Here is a 16,815-nt window from a genome sequence, read left to right on the forward strand (position 1 = left end):
CGATATGCTGAATGGCTTATTTCCATACGCTGGGTAACCTATGATTCATGAATTCTTTGAAAGCACCACTAGCAAGAGGAAGTATGGAAAAGGAACCAAAGAAAGGAATGTCAGATCTCAAAGTATAGGATCACTTCCACCTCCTGGAAACCCTTGCTCAATGTTCTGACCCTTGTCAGAAATGCAGCTCAAGGAATGGGCTCATCAGCTACACAAGAACCCACAAACCCAACGAGTATGATTGTCCGCCTAGGAAATGCTGTGTCACCTATGACCAGTTAAGTCATTAAGTGTCATTCTATTGGGCTCTTCATTACTTCTGTCAAGGCTCAATTTTTGTTCAGACCAGCTTTGATAAATTTGTACGTAGTCAATTTATTTAAATGCTTCCATCAGAATGACCAAGCATATGGGTCAGTCTATTGACATATGCATGCTTGAAATGCTGTAATGTCACAAAGTGCTGGAAAGCCAGTAAAGACTTTTGATATCAAGGGAATATTGCTGCCAAGTAGATGATTCAGTTCTTTAAGCAAAAGGAGTATCTGTGACTAAGTATTAAGGCAAAGGCTTCTGGTTTTAAGTAGTTCCCCTCCATACATACCTTGTGATACCAAAATGGTTGACCATATTTTCATAAAATTGTAGATAATTTGTCTTGATATTTTGTTCTTCAGTATGTCAGTTGTATCAGCACTTGTTGCTGGATGACAACATAAAACTGCTGGTTTTACAAATTGTACATAACAATAACACTACCTCAATTGCCATGGCAGTGCCTTAACAATGTGGATAATTTCCCATCTCTCAGGAGGCTTTTCTCCATGTGAGCAGACATTGAGGATGAACTTCAGCATCCACTCCAATGTGCCACTGTAGCCTTCGGACATCTGAGGAACAGTGTGCTAAAAGTTTGAGATCTCCACTTCAGTGCCGAACACATGGTCTACAAAGTAGTGATTCGCACCCTCCAGTGTCTGTAAGAAATGTGGAAATTGTACAGCAAACACTCCACATCCCTGGCGGAGTTATTACCAGCACTGCCTTTACAAATCCTACAAATCCACTGGTCGGTTAGGCTTTTCAATATGAGGATCCATTCACAGGCACATGTGGGATCAGCTGTGGTGGGAACGCCATAATTGTTCAAATATCTGACACAAGACTCCTTAAACAAGTGGAAGAAAGTGAGGACTGCAGATGCTGGAGATCAGAGTAAAGAATGTGATGCTGGAAAAGCACAGCAGATTCAGACAGCATCTGAGGAGCAGGAGAATCAACATTTTGGGTGACGATTCTCCTGCCACTCCTTAAAACAAGTTCTCTATTCCAAGTGTTGCAATGGTGAGCAATCTAAAATAGGGCAGAAAAGACACTACAAGGACACCCTTAAAAACCCCTCTAAACAAATGCATTTTCCCCACTGACACACGGACATTGCTTGCGTTAGAATACACAAGCTGGAGAAGAAACATCTGCGAACGTGCCAACTACGTCATGCATCATCAAATGGAGTATGTGCAAGGCAAATGCACAAAACGAAAAGGTGAGGTTCGGAGTAACCCGCCTCATCTACCCCTCTTGTAACAGAGTCTGTAACTCCAGGATTAGGCCATGTAGCCACCTTAGAATTCACCCCTTTAAAGTGGAAGCAAGTCATCCTTGACACTGGGGATGCCAAAGATGATAACTGGGCGTTCAGCTTATACAGACATTGTGTTGGCTTCTTAGTTTTCGCACATATTAATTGAATCTACAAACAAGTAAAATCCCATTTGCATTCTCAGCTGCATCAATGTTGTGTGATGATTAACTGAAGTTCTATAAATCTTTGTTGATCTGTGGGGTTTCATCTGTTCGCATCATATTTAGAATTCCAAGCTCATTCATTTTTTCAGTAAACTGTAACCGTAAAAGTTTCTCACAACTAAATTTGATTAGATGCAGAGATAGGAGCTATAACTTTCCAAGGGCCAGTGTAATCTTATGCATGCATAGTTGTGACTTGTTGATAGAGCAAAACTTTTCATTGCACTTAGTGGATTTAGTCAGTTCCTTTTAACTATAGATTCCACAATGGTCAAATCTAGCTTTATTCATGTTTGAGTTGAATGTGAAAACTTTGCACATAAAGCATAAATTGTGCACGTTGGGTAACGAGAGTAAATACGGGAAGTTTTGAATTTTACTTAGTTTTTAAATTATGGTTTTTCCTTGCCTAATGTTAAAATGGAGGCTGAGTTGTATATAAACATTTTGGTTTATCTTGAATAAAGTTAAGTCTATCGTGCTTGTATATCTATCTCCAAATTTTACTGTCTCTTGTCATGACTGCTGCAGTCCTCCTTGGTCAAAAATTGATCCTTCTGCAAATTTACAATTTGCTCAAAATTCCTTCTGCTTGCTCCATTATCCCACATTAAGTCTTGCTAATTTTTGTGGATAGTATCTCTCACCAAATGTCTACTTTCTTTCATTAAAAAGGGCACACGTAAGCGGTTTTACAGCATTGGCTTATTACGGAAAAAAGGAAAACTTATTTCATAAAGCAATTTTTAGAACCTTCTAATGTTTAAAAGTCCTTTGCAGCCAGTTAAATTGTTTGGAAGTGTGGTAACTACTTTTTAACGTAGGAAACAAAGTTATCACGGTAGCACCTTAGTCTAATTGGCTGAATATTTTATTATATTTTTATGACCTGAAATGCTTCTGGTTTTCTGAAGAAATTAGTTTCCATGATGTCAACATTGTTTGATACACTGCTTATCACATCCGGATTGCACACATTTAATCATTATATCGAACAAACCTTCAGTTATTTGGTAGATGCACATTGATTTCGTATGGATACTTTATTGAAAGTATAAGACCCAGAATGATGGCAGTTTTAAAAAAAAATCTTTTAGGTTTTAGAATGACGAAAAATAATTCAAGAAATAGGAATTAAAGCTGCTTTTCTTCTAAAGTTACTTATTGAAAATATTATGTCCTGAAGGATCTCTTCATTCATTGACTAATATTACTTGAATGTTGTGAATTGACTTGAGTCTCATATCTTAATTTCTTCAATGTTTTGTTTTGCAATTGTTTTTCTTCAATGTTATAAGTTTCTTTATGTTGGTTTGTGAGGCAAGGTTCAAAAAATGTTTGGAAAGGCTTTTTAATCACATGAATCTGGATTGCTGAATTCAGATTTAATCCATTTGGAAATCAAAAGATGATGCCAGTGTATTTGCTTGAAGTTTGCCAAGTCTTTGACTGAAAATTTGGTGGTGGTGTTTTGGTCAGCACGTGTATGATGAGTTCCAGGGTGAACACTTGTTTGCATCTTGGAAACCTGTCCTCAAATAAGGTGATATGTAAGTGGAGTTTGTGAAGGTGTGTAGTCAAATACGAGGAAGATTAAAGCCAAATTAATCTGACACCCTGTTAGGCAAGCAGTTGTCTTCCCCATTTAACTCTGAAGAACCACTCCTGGTATGTGACTTCCTATTGTGAAACCCTTCCTTTCTTGGCATTTCCTTATACTGTTGGGGTTTTTTAAAATTGACGCTTGACATCTCCAGAACACCCACTTAATTTTTTAAAATTAACATAGCTTTGAATTATGGTTTCTCACTTCTCTGAACAGGGAAAACTTCTGTGAACATACTTTCTGCTATGTCAACTTGTTCTAAGATAATTAAATAAGATACATTTATTATCAAGAGTCTTCCATAAAATTCTAAGAAATGGAAATTTACTTTATTTGTTCTGACTTGTACCAGATAAATTCAGCAAAAGGGGACCCCTTACAAACTATATAACCATCCAGCTAAATTACAGATAACATTTTGGAGATAGTCATGTTCAGTGCTGAATGATTATAGCAGCTAATATTGAGCTGCAGTCATTTCTAGGAGGTTAAAGTCTTAGATCCATCTATTGATATGATTTGCTTTGTTATTTAAAAGAATTGGCGATTGGGACAAATGGCTTCATTCTATGTTGTATGCTTTGTTTTTAAGTCTGATGATTTTGAGTTTATAAATTGGTTCCTATTGCTGCTTAGTTGCACCACATTTTTTATGAACTATAAACTTTGCATTAATTATTGCACTTTGGACAGAACAATGCCCAGGTTGTTTCACAGACGAGAAACAGATTTAGAAAACTTAGCTCAAACATTTTACTTAAAGCTAACTGTAATTGAGGAAGGTGTGATAATGTTGGTGTTTGAACAAAGTGAAGAATCACAACACCAGGTTATAGTCCAACAGGTTTATTTGGAAGCACTCGCTTTCAGAGTGCTGCTCCTTTATCAGGTAGCTGTTACCTGATGAAGGAACAGCACTCCAAAAGCTAGTGCTTCCAAATATAAACCTCTTGGACTATAACCTGGAGTTGTGATTTTTAACTTTGTCCACCCCAGTCCAGCACTGGCTCCTCCACGTTATGGTGTTTGAGCAGTCACTTCTGAAGACTACTGAGGTTGCACAGTTGAAAATGGAACAGAGGGAAGTTGGAGAGGGATGAAATGGCCAGGATAGGGGACAAATCTGAGGGAATGTAAGCGTAGGTGTGATTTTAAATCTTATCTGTTGGGAGATAGAGATACAATTAGGTCAGAGTTGAGGGTGATAGATAAACAGCTTGCTACTTGACAGAATGTGGATGTGGAGCTTTGAATTATTTGCTCTATTGTTGAAAACGTTTATTTATTGAGGCTGAGTTTTGCTGAGAATTGTGACCTTAACATGATCAAATTTAGTAATCAGTTTGAGTAAAAACTTAGATCAGAAGCAGCTATGCTAGACATCAAAAATAGTAATGGGGAATTGATGTACTAATAATCCAGAGACTCCAATAATGTCTTCGAGATCCAGGTTTGAATCCCATAATGGCAATGCTAGAATTTGAATTCAGTATAAGTCTGGAATTAAAAGCCTAATGATGATCATGTTGATTGCCATGAAAACCCATCTAGGTTATTAACATATGGGGGACATTGCCAAAATTGGGAGGACTGTCTCTCAGCAATCACAGTGGGAGTGTCCAGGACCAGAGGGCAAAATCTCAGTAAAATCACCCATTTAAGAGAAAGATAAAGAGGAATTTCTTCTCCATGCGTAGTGAATCTGTGGAATTTATGGAATGGGCAGAGAGCTGTCGAGGTTGGGTCACTAAGAATATTCAAAGCTGAAATGGACTGATTTTTTTTTTTAAAACAGAAAGGGAATTGAGGCTATTGTAAAACTAGGCAAGTGTAGTGTGATTGAGCGTTGAGGTCACGTGACTTTTTTTTAAAATCAAAAGTACAATTTTTAAGATCTTTATCCCCAGTTAACTAGCTGGCTTGCAACACTAATTGTTTCCATTGAGTCAGCAGATCTTGTGTCCTACATGAATATGAATGTGACAATTAATTAATTGAGGGCTTTTGAAAACTTAAAAGTATGATTGTGAAAGTTTTGATTGTCCAGAATACTTCAGATGTCATAATTTGTGAGATACCATCCAATTGCAGCCAAACTACCTGAAAAAGCTTTGGAGTGAAATGGCTATTGACTTCTTTACATCACCTAGATAGATTTGTTAAGCATGGAGCAAAGTCATATAGTTCGCAACATGATGAAATTTTCAAAAACCAGCAGACCTATTTCAAAACGCATCCTACAGGGATTACTTGTGTTTTGCCGTTAGTGAGACAGTTGTCAATGACATTAACAGATTAATGTTGTTACACCATCACTTTAAGGGGCATGGCTCCGGGGCCTCTGGAAAGTGACCAAGGACTTCTCAATATTTGTGGCTAGGCTAGTAAGGAATGCTTTAGATTACTGATCATTATAAGAAATTGATTCAAATAAGTTCTGCCATTATTGCTTGCTGATCTGGAACCAGTAAATATTCAACGTTGCTTATGATGTGTATTTTCCACCATTCCTTTTAAGTTGATTAACTTGGACAAATCAAATTAAATTGTTGAATATTGATGATATAGTGGTCAAAAAATTTAAGTTCTTAAACTATTAAGGATGTCCTATTTCTAATAATAAAATGTGTTCAGAAAAAGTTTCTAAAATCACTTTTGTTTTGCCTTTTGCAGGTGAAATAATCTGGTCTTTTGGCAACAATGCCATTTCCATTTGGCAAATCCCATAAGTCTCCTGCGGACATTGTAAAAAATCTAAAGGAGAGCATGGCGGTGTTAGAAAAACAAGATATCTCTGACAAAAAGGCAGAAAAGGTACAGTGTCTTAAGCATGTGACATCACTTCACAATATTTTTGATATTGAGTACAAAATGAGAATTTCAATAATGCTTATTTCAATCGAGCATTTTCTCTAGCTGCTACAAATACATGTAACTTGCTGTTGAACCTTTGAGGTAGAAACTTCTTAATGTTGTAATGGTTATAAAGAATCAAAAATTGTCAATTAAATGCTTTAATTGAAGTTTATTTTGTCCAAAATTTAGGCTAGCCGTTTGTGCATATTTCTCTAATTCTCAAAATAGACCAGTGGTAAATGTGTTATGCTGCAAAAATATAAAAGTTATAATCTGAACTGAATCTGCATCTTGTGCAATTAAAGAACTGTCAATTTTCTAAACACTGCTGTAAGATTATATAGGCTTTCTCATGCAATTAACATGTTCTTGTAACTACTCAGGACATTTTTAGATGGATGTGCACCAAATCCTTATTCTGATTTTTTTTTTAAGGGATGTGTAAACCATTTTAAACTGATTAAATTTGTATATGGATCTTTTGATATTGCCAGTCAGGTTATCAGTTTCAACTTGGCCATTATAGGAACTTAACGAATTTATTTAACCAAGTGATAAACTGACTTCATTCATATTTAACACATTTATCATCACCTTGCCTCTATTCCCTTTTGTCATTAGCTCCTGACAAGTGCAGAATGGCTGGTAACTATGAGTCGGAATTCATCTGGGCTCCTTAATTGATAGGAAAAAAATTCAGAGTTCATTCACCCATGAACCCAGAACAGCAGTGCTGTCATCTTTAACCAGTCTGGCCTGTAGAGTGTTCTCATTTAAAATTTCTCCATTAAATTGGCTTCCCATGGTAGACAGTCATCAGCCAGTTCAGTTTACTGTGATTTAAAGAAATGGCTGAGCTAAATGTTTGCAGAAAAGACAGTGTGGTTTGACAACCTTGCTGTAGCACTGTAGATTTGTGCTATAGATATAACCATATCTCTCAACAAGCTGTTCCAGCGTATGTAAAATATTAGCTCCTCCTGCTAGCATGGAAAATTACTACATATGTTCCATCCACAAAAAAGTCCAAGTCAAATCCAGTCAATCCTTTCACATCTCCATTGTTCAACACTCAATCATAAGCATATTGGAAGGTGTTGTTGACACTGCTATCAAGTGAAACTTGTTAGTAATAACACTAATGCCTCATTTGGGCTCATAGAAGCATAAATTACGAATTAGGAGCAAGAGCATATGTCCTGTTGAATTCACTCCATTCAGCCAATAAGTTCACGAATGAACTTCAAAGTCAATTCCACTCTCTCACCCAATCTCTCTCACCCCACGTTCCTTAAAACAATCTAGTCAACCTTCATCTTGAATATACTGGATGAACTTCTGTCTACAGCCTTCTCTGCTTTGGAGAATTTCAGCGATCTTCAAATCTGAGTGAGGTAATTTCTCCTCACCTTGGCCCTAACTGTTCACCACCTTAACTCGAGACATAAATGATCAAATCCAGTTGTGAATTGGTGGAAAATTGAACAACTCATTGAAGGAGACTTCACAAATATCCTCACTCTCAATGGATTGGGAGCTCAGAACATCAATGCAAAAGATAACAATCTTCAGCATCCCTGCAAGTGATGGACAGTTGGAAGTGTCATCTTTGGAATGCGATGTTTCACTGAAACTCACTCATCTTTGGAGGGATTGTGCAGGCATGATGGCCCAAGTGGTCTCTTTCTGAACTGCAGGGATTCTATGAACCAGACCCCTTCAGTTTTGTAATTGGCTTTGCTTACATTTGAGACCCTGGGTTTTAACAAAAGTATTAATTCTTAAACTCAGTAAATTCAACCATTTTATTATCACTATTTCCCATGGGATCTTGGACCATAAGGTTAATTGACTGTTTAATTCTAGGCCTCAATACAGGCTTAATCCAAAGATGACCTGAAAAGTGAATTTGACTGAGTATGGCATCAAGACTCTTGAATGCAATTTGAAGTCCCCAGGGATTCTTGATCTCTCCTCTGTGTAGATTCATGCTTAGCACAAGATGATTGTCTGCTGGAGGTCAGTCACCTTACTACCAGGATGTAGTGCTGAAAATGTGTTGCTGGAAAAGTGCAGCAGGTCAGGCAGCATCCAGGGAACAGGAGAATCAACGTTTCGGGAATAAGCCCTTCTTCAGGAATGAGGAAAGTTTGTCCAGCAGGCTAAGATAAAAGGTAGGGAGGAGGGACTTGGGGGAGGGGCGTCGGAAATGTGATAGGTGGAAAGAGGTCAAGGTGAGGGTGATAGGTCAGACTGGGGTGGGGGCGGAGAGGTCATGGAGAAGATTGCAGGTTAGGAAGGCGGTGCTGAATTCGATGGATTTGACTGAGACAAGGTGGGGGGAGGGGAAATGAGGAAACTGGTGAAATCTGAGTTCATCCCTTGTGGTTGGAGGGTTCCTAGGCGGAAGATGAGGCACTCTTCCTCCAACCGTCGTGTTGTTGTGGTCTGGCGATGGAGGAGTCCAAAGACCTGCATATCCTTGGTGGAGTGGAAGGGGGAGTTGAAGTGTTGAGCCACAGGGTGGTTGGATTGGTTGGTCCGGGTGTCCCAGAGGTGTTCTCTGAAACGCTCCGCAAGTAGCCGGCCTGTCTCCCCAATATAGAGGAGGCCACATCAGGTGCAGAGGATGCAGTAGATGATGTGTGTGGAGATGCAGGTGAATCTGTGGCGGATATGGAAGTTTCCTTTGGGGCCTTGGAGGGAGGTGAGGGGGGAGGTGTGGGCGCAAGTCTTGCACCTCCTGCGGTTGCAGGGGAAGGTGCCGGGAGTGGAGGTTGGGTTGGTGGGGGGTGTGGATCTGACGAGGGAGTCACGGAAGGAGTGGTCTTTACGGAATGCTGATAGGGGAGGGGAGGGAAATATATCCTTGGTGGGGTCCGTTTGGAGGTGGCGGAAATGACGGCAGATGATGCGCTGTACATGGAGATTGGTGGGGTGGTAGGTGAGGACCAGTGGGGTTCTGTCCTGGTGGCGGTTGGAGGGGCGGGGCTCAAGGGCGGAGGAGCAGGAAGTGGAAGAGATGTGGTGGAGGGCATCGTCGACTACGTTGGGGGGGTAATTGCGGTCCTTGAAGAAGGAGGCCATCTGGGTTGTACGTTTTTGGAACTGGTCCTCCTGGGAGCAGATGCGGCGGAGTCGAAGGAATTGGGAGAATGGGATGGCGTTTTTACAGGGGGCAGGGTGGGAGAAGGTGTTGTCCACGTAGCTGTGGGAGTCGGTCAGTTTGTTGTAGATGTCCGTGTTGATTTGGTCGCCTGAGATAGAAATAGAAAGGTCGAGGAAGGGGAGGGAGGAATCTGAGACTGTCCAGGTGAATTTGAGGTCGGGGTGGAAGGTGTTGGTGAAGTGGATGAACTGTTCAACCTCCTCGTGGGAGCACGAGGCGGCGCCGATACAGTCATCGATGTAGCGGAGGAAAAGGGGGGTGGTGCCAGTGTACTTGCGGAAGATGGACTGTTCCACATATCCTACGAAGAGGCAGGCATAGCTGGGGCCCATGCGGGTGCCCATGGCTACTCCTTTGGTTTGGAGGAAGTGGGAGGATTGGAAAGAGAAGTTGTTCAGGGTGAGGACCAGTTCAGTCAGTCGAAGGAGGGTGTCAGTGGAAGGGTACTGGTCGGTACGGCGGGAAAGGAAGAAGCGGAGGGCTTTGAGTCCTTCGTGATGGGGGATGGAGGTGTACAAGGACTGGATGTCCATGGTGAAAATAAGGCGTTGGGGACCGGGGTCGCGAAAATCCTGGAGCAGGTGGAGGGCATGGGTGGTGTCCCGAACGTAGGTGGGGATTTCTTGGACTAAGGGGGACAGGACGGTGTCAAGGTATGCGGAGATGAGTTCGGTGGGGCAGGAGCAGGCGGAGACAATGGGTCGGCCGGGGCAGTCAGGTTTGTGGATTTTGGGCAGGAGGTAGAAGCGGGCGGAGCGGGGTTGTGGGACTACGAGGTTGGAGGCGACGGATGGGAGATCCCCCGAGGTGATGAGGTTATGGGAGATGATGGTTTGGTGGTGGGGGGTGGGGTCATGGTCAAGGGGGCAGTAGGAGGAGGTATCTGCGAGCTGGCGTTTGGCCTCAGCGGTGTAAAGGTCGGTGCGCCAAACTACTACCGCGCCTCCTTTGTCTGCTGGTTTGATAGGTTGGGGTTGCAACGGAGGGAGTGGAGGGCTGCGCGTTCCGAGGGTGAGAGGTTGGAGTGGGTGAGAGGGGTGGGGGAGTTCAGGTGGCGGTTAATATTGCGGCAGCAGTTGGCTATGAAGAGGTCGAGAGCAGGTAGGTGGCCCGCACGGGGTGTCCAGGTGGATGGGGTGTGTTGGAATCGTGAGAAGGGGTCGTCAGAGGGTGGGCGGGAATCCTGATTGAAGAAGTAGGCGCGGAGGCGAAGGCGGCGGAAGAATTGTTTGATGTCACGCCGTGTGTTGAACTCATTAATCCGAGAGCGTAGGGGAATGAAGGTGAGGCCTCTGCTGAGGACTGATCTTTCATCCTCAGAGAGGGGTAGGTCTGGAGGGATGGTGACAACACGGCAGGGCTGGGAGCTAGGACCTGGTGTGGGGCTGGAGCTGGGTGTGGGGGCGGGGTTAGCCCTGGGGGCGGGGACGGAGATCGGCGTGGGGGCGGGGTTAGACGTGGTGACGGCTATAAGCGTGGGGGCGGGGTTAGGCATGCAGTCGGAGATCGGCGAAGGGGCGGGATTAGGCGTGGTGAGGGAGATCGTCGTGGGGGCGGGGTTAGGCGTGGTGACGGAACTCGGCGGGGGGGCGGGCTTAGGCGTGGAGATCGGCGTGGGGGCGGAGAACTACCAGGATGTAGTTGCAGGTGTTCCTCTGGGGCTGTCTTTTGCCTAACTATCTTTGTAATATCAATGAACTTCCAGCCATCATTGTATTGGAAGTGGGGATAACTTTTTTTTGAGTTCCATTCATTGTTATTCATACTGAAGAGCAAGATCTGGGTGATATCCAGGAATAGGCTGCGACATTGATTCCACAAATCTGCCAAGCACTGCCAAGAGCTTAGATGTGTACAGGTTTAGTGACCCTTTGGGATCTCAAATCCATCCAGGACAGAGTTGTCCACTTGACAGTCATCCCATTCAACACATGAAGCATTCACTCTCTCCACCATAGTGCAATGTAGTTGCAGTATCTGCCATTTAGAAAATGCTCTGCAACGGTTTACAAAAGCTTGTTTGGTAGCACAGCCCAAATTTGTGACTCTGCCACTTAGGTCAGGGCAGCAAACGCATAGGAACACCACCACCTCTAATTACTCCCCAAGTCTTTCACTATCTTGACTTTGAAATATTTTGCTATTACTTCACTGCTGCTGGGTCAGAATCCTGGAACTGCCTGACTAACACTATCCCATGAACTGCAGCAGTTCAAGAAAGCACTTGTCATTCACAGTTAAGGAGTGAGTAATAAGAATGGGCAATAAATCTTGGCTTTGGCTGTTAATGCAAAATATCCCATGAATTAATTTTGAAAACCGATACAAGTAGATATAATTTCTTTAAATTACAATTCTTATACTATCTCTGAAGTTGTAAATACAACTGAGAATTTGGGTACAGACCTTTCCGAATCCTTTTGGTGCCAATCTTTTGGTGGTTGGAGGCATTGACATGTTATGTTTCAGGATATTTGTCTTGGCTCAGTCAAAAGTACATCTTGAGTTCAGCATAATACTCTAGCAGGCAAAACAAATCACATTGCAAAGAGGAAATATTTGATTTAGTCAGGAAGTGTTTAATGTTGCCACTGAATACCATTAACTGAACGTGCATTCCCTTGTACTGACATCTTCACCTTGAATTAAATTTAAAGAAAAATGGTTGTTGCACCTGGGTCAACAAGCTTAAAACCAGTTTAAAGAAAGGTAGTTGAAGTAATTGCAAGTTGAAAGAGATGGATTGATTTTCTGGTCTTAGCAATCCTCTTAGAAAACCAATGCTGGAAGTCTGCACAGTATTGGTGATTGGAGGAAGTGGATGAAAGCAAACAGTCACTTGCTGAATGTCTAATTACTGAAGAGAAATTAAGCTTGGCAGAGCCGGCTTAACTTGAACTATTCTGGTATTTGATGCAACTCATCTTTAAAAAAGCTTCCCTCTGAAGTTGAGAAATGTTGCCGGTGATGAGTGAGAACGCATGAGGACACAATGCTTGTTAAAGTGGAGCTGGTGAAATACCACCTTTCACATCCCTACAAGAATTCAATATTATTGATGAATGGATTTTATTTTTCAGGTTGTGCCTGTGCATTGTTGCTATTACAATCTGTTGTGTGTAAAAAAAAGAGTTGGGATATTTTTCTCACTGGTGGTATGTGTATGTAGAGAATATAGGGTATTCAAGAACTTACATATTATATCTAAATATAAGTAGATATTCTGTTAGTTCTGTCAACCTCCCCCACCTCCCAAAGTGCCCCAAACACCACACCTATTATACTTGCCCTCCAGGACAGGTACTTTGGATGAGAGTTATTGAGGATTTGTTGGTTGTAGTGACTTTGAGTAGTAATTTTTATGCACTGTTATAAAGAGGATGTGATTGCAATGGTGTGGCTGCAGGGGAGCTTCACCAGGATATTATCTGGTTGGAGTGCTTTAGCTTTGAAGAGAGACTGATAAGCTCGGGTTTTCTTTGGAACAGAGACGGTTGAGGTGGACCTGATGAGGTATATAAGATTTTCTTTAATCAATCTGTGTTATGACATTTCTGAAGCAAGTGGGACTTGAACTCAGGCCTCCTGGCTCTGAGGTAGGGACATACTCCTGCATTTAAGAACAAGGCAGCATCGCTGTTTTGCTTGATTTTGAACTAGGTACCTCTTGCATGTTAGCCAATGTGATAACCAGTTCAACATTGAGTAAGATTATAAAGGGACATGCACAGAGTGAATAGAAAGCAGCTGTTCCCCTGAGTTGAAGTGTCAATAAATAACAAGAGGGCATAATTTTAAGGTGGAAGGTTTAGATGGAATTTGAGGGAACATTTTCTCCACACAGGATTGTGTAGATCTTCAATGTACTCCTTTGGAGGGTAGTTCAGAGTGGTGCTGGAAAAGCACAGCAGGTCAGGCAGCATCCGAGGAGCAGGAAAATCAACGTTTTGGGCAGTCGATTTTCATGCTCCTCTGATGCTGCCTGACCTGCTGTGCTTTTGCAGCACCACTCTGATCTAAATACTAGTTTCCAGCATCTGCAGTCCTCACTTTTTCCTAGCTCCTTTTGGGGGGTAGTTGAGGTGGAAAAACCTCAACCTTTTAAAAAGTACTTGGAGGAACTCTTGAAATAGTCATAGAGATTTATAGCACAGGGCCAGACCCTTTGATCCCACTCGTCCATGCTGACCAGATATCCTAACCTAGTCTAGTCCTATGTGCCAGCACTTGGCCTGTATCCCTCTATAACCTTCCTATTCATATACCCATCCAAATGCCTTTTAAATTGTACCAGCCTCCTCCACTTCCTCTGACAGCTCGTTCAATACATGTACCACCCTCTGCATGAAAAGGTTGTTCCTTAGATCTCTTATATCTTTCCCCTCTCACCCTAAACCTATTCCCTCTAGTTCTCGACTCCCCCACTCCAGGGAAAGGGCTTTGTCTATTTATCCTATCCATGCACTTCATGATTTTGTAAACCTCTATACACTCACCCCATGGCCTCTGATGCTCCAGAGAAAGTATACCAAGTCTATTCAGCCACCTCCTATAGCTCAAACTGTCCAACCCTGGCAATGTCCTCGTAAATCTTTTTCTGAACCCTTTGAAGTTTCACAACATCTGTTCTATAACAGAGACCAGAATTGAATGCAGTATTCCAAAAGTGACCTAACCAATGTCCTGTACAGCTATAACATGACCTCCCAACACAGATAGTCAATGCACTGACTGTCATAATTTTCAAGTCTATGGACTGGAAAATGGGGTAAATTTAATATAATTTTGGTGCAGACTTGATAGGCCAAATGGCCTCTTTAGATTATTTGGAATAAATTATATAATCGTAAAGTATTTTACATGCAGTGAATTATTTACTCGTGTGCTTATGTGAGTAAGCAAAGCAGTCTGTAATTAATTATTACTGTAATGGTTTGTTTTAAACAATTGTTTATCAAGCGGGCTTGGGAGCTCATCTGTAAAAATTTTTATGAAACCCTTCCTGTCTGTTTGAATATTGTTAAATGAACATTGCTTCCTGACCTTCGAAGTGTCAGTTCTTCGTTTGCTTTAATGTTCATGGTATAGTTTTTCTGCTTCTTGGTTGTATCAATTTTTAGCTTGCCAGAGAGAATATCAGCAAAACCCGAAGATTATGATGTCTATCTTTCAAAGAAGCTTTTATTCTTTACACATCTGCAATGTATTCCAAAATAGTTTGCATTCAGTTAATTGGTTGTCTGCTTTGGCTCAATTGATAGATCTCTCCTTGGAATCAGAAGCTTTCCCAGAATTCTTAAGAATACTTGTGGTCTCACAAGTATTTATTTTCTTTTTGAAAGATATTGATACTTAATCTGCTGCTTTCCAGAATTTGTACACTCTGCTTTTGTATTCTAAGAATGGAGATTTTAGAACTGAAATTATGCTAAAATTGTATTTTTTGATTTTTCAGTTTGTAAACCTTGATTATAAGCTTTAGCAATGATCAGCTTTCAGATAGGTAAAATTGCAAGTTTATTTCTATGGTTCAATACCTAGATCTATTTGACTATTCATTACTGGTTCTTGAGACTGCTTTCCCAGTTGAAACTAGTTTTAAAGATAAGCATGCAAACTGTTTGAGCGAAGCAAGAAATAGGAGTTTAATATGTAACAAAGAAATAATTATAGAAATAGACAAAATGTTTTTCTGATTTTCTGATGCTGCCTGACCTGTGCTCTTCCAGCAACACATTCTCGATGGCGAAGATCCTGCCAGTTCTTTAGCTTATTTTTTTTAAAACACTCCCTTACCTGAATGTTTGATAAAAGTTGTTGTGTATTGCTGTAAAATGGCACATTTTGTGGAAACCTTTTGTCTTGCACTCATCAGAACTGTTCACAACAAGTTATCAAAATAAAAGGAAACAACATTTATACTGTATGAGAGTGCTGATTGTTTGACAAGTGAGCTCTATTTGGGAAAATTGTTGCCATGAGGAAAGTGTGTGTTAATAACTGATAGTTATCTCCCAATCATGTTTAAATTTTAAACGAGGCAATTTGATCTGGCTAATGCATTGCCTTGAAAAATGAACCAGAGAATAGCTGTTACCTAGTTTGCATTGACACTAGTGCCGTGTACATATTTTCTTTCAGTCTGCAAAAACTAGGATCCTATGTATTAATAATGTAGCTTCTGGAACATGTAAATGTGTTATATTGTGAGCCTGAGTGACAATCCTAAATAGGTTGTGAGCATAGTTCTTCCCATCCTCAAGACTATACAGCGAGTGTTGTCCATTGCAAAATTGCATCTGATCTCTCAAATTCTCAGGGTAATGCCTAGACTAATCAGAAGGCAATTGGTGTGGGTATTCCCTTTGACAACCATTAAGTTTATTTTGGTGGAGCTGAGACTTTGAGGGCTTTCTCCTAACTAAATTTCCTCAGTGAAATTTGTTTTCATATTTGTTTTTTTTTAAAGACAGCTGCAGGATCAAAATATCTCTTGTCCATGTCTATTGGGTGATTCTCCAAAGCAATGGGGTATGTGGTTAATATTTTTGGGAAAAAAAGTTTTAAAGAAAAATTCATTTCTGGAGTCTGGAATGTCAACTTTAGACTGTTGTGGAACGCTTTCTGGATGTGACATTTATTGGATTCCAAATCCAAGAATAGGTATTGAGGAATACAGTTCGCCTTTTTCAAGTTCTGCAAAATCTTTTGAACAAGATTGTGATGCTGCTTACGATGGCTTAGATGTTGAATTTGTTAGTAGGATAGTTGTTTATCACCTAAGATCATTTTTTTTATTTTATAAATGAGAAGCTTATTTCATTCCACTAGATATGATCATTCAGTATGCTGAAATGGTGGAAGGTTGACAAATAGAATTAATGTCATTGAGAAGAAATCATCAAAGCTGAAATTGAATTCACAGATGCAGAGACCAGTTTTATACTTAAATGAGCAGCTTTCTCTATGGAAAAAGGTGTTTGTGGAGATAGTCATCTGAATAGAGATGTGTGAAGTAACTTGAATTTATAAATATTTTCTAATGTGATGATACTACAGCCTTGAGGTATAATTTTTCCTTTTTTGGAAAGCAGGTTTTAAGGCAGAGGTGACAAGATGTCTATTGGAAACTCTCGAAATAAACAGTTTGAGGGGCCTTGGTTTTTTTAAAATAAGTTTGATCAATAGGAGTGCCTGAATGGGTGTGCTCAAGCTCAAACAGAACCAGGAATTTAGTTTTAGCTTTCAGCAGTTGTTGCTGGGGTCTCAGCAAGATTTCGAAGCTGTAATACATCTCTCACTGCTACAGTCTTGACTTTTCTCTTGATGCTTTCCTCCTGAACTGCGAGAATTGCATGAGACAATTTATTTTATT

The 16,815-nt window shown here is 40.9% G+C and overlaps 1 protein-coding gene across 3 annotated transcripts in view; it reads left to right on the plus strand.

Annotated features, from left to right (window-relative positions):
• cab39 (calcium binding protein 39) overlaps positions 1–16,815 on the plus strand; it is a 65,944-nt gene that overhangs the window by 22,450 nt on the left and 26,679 nt on the right. For all 3 annotated transcript variants that reach the window (XM_087993705.1, XM_087993703.1, XM_087993704.1), the window contains exon 2: positions 6,089–6,229. In XM_087993705.1, coding sequence (XP_087849831.1) covers positions 6,116–6,229 — 114 coding nt within the window. In that variant the 5' untranslated portion in view covers positions 6,089–6,115. The remainder of the gene's footprint in view (positions 1–6,088; positions 6,230–16,815) is intronic.

The sequence above is a fragment of the Chiloscyllium plagiosum genome, unplaced genomic scaffold (genome assembly GCF_037043375.1).
Source record: "Chiloscyllium plagiosum isolate Xiang-an unplaced genomic scaffold, Cpla_swu_hap1 HiC_scaffold_13, whole genome shotgun sequence".
NCBI classification, from domain to species: domain Eukaryota; kingdom Metazoa; phylum Chordata; class Chondrichthyes; order Orectolobiformes; family Hemiscylliidae; genus Chiloscyllium; species Chiloscyllium plagiosum.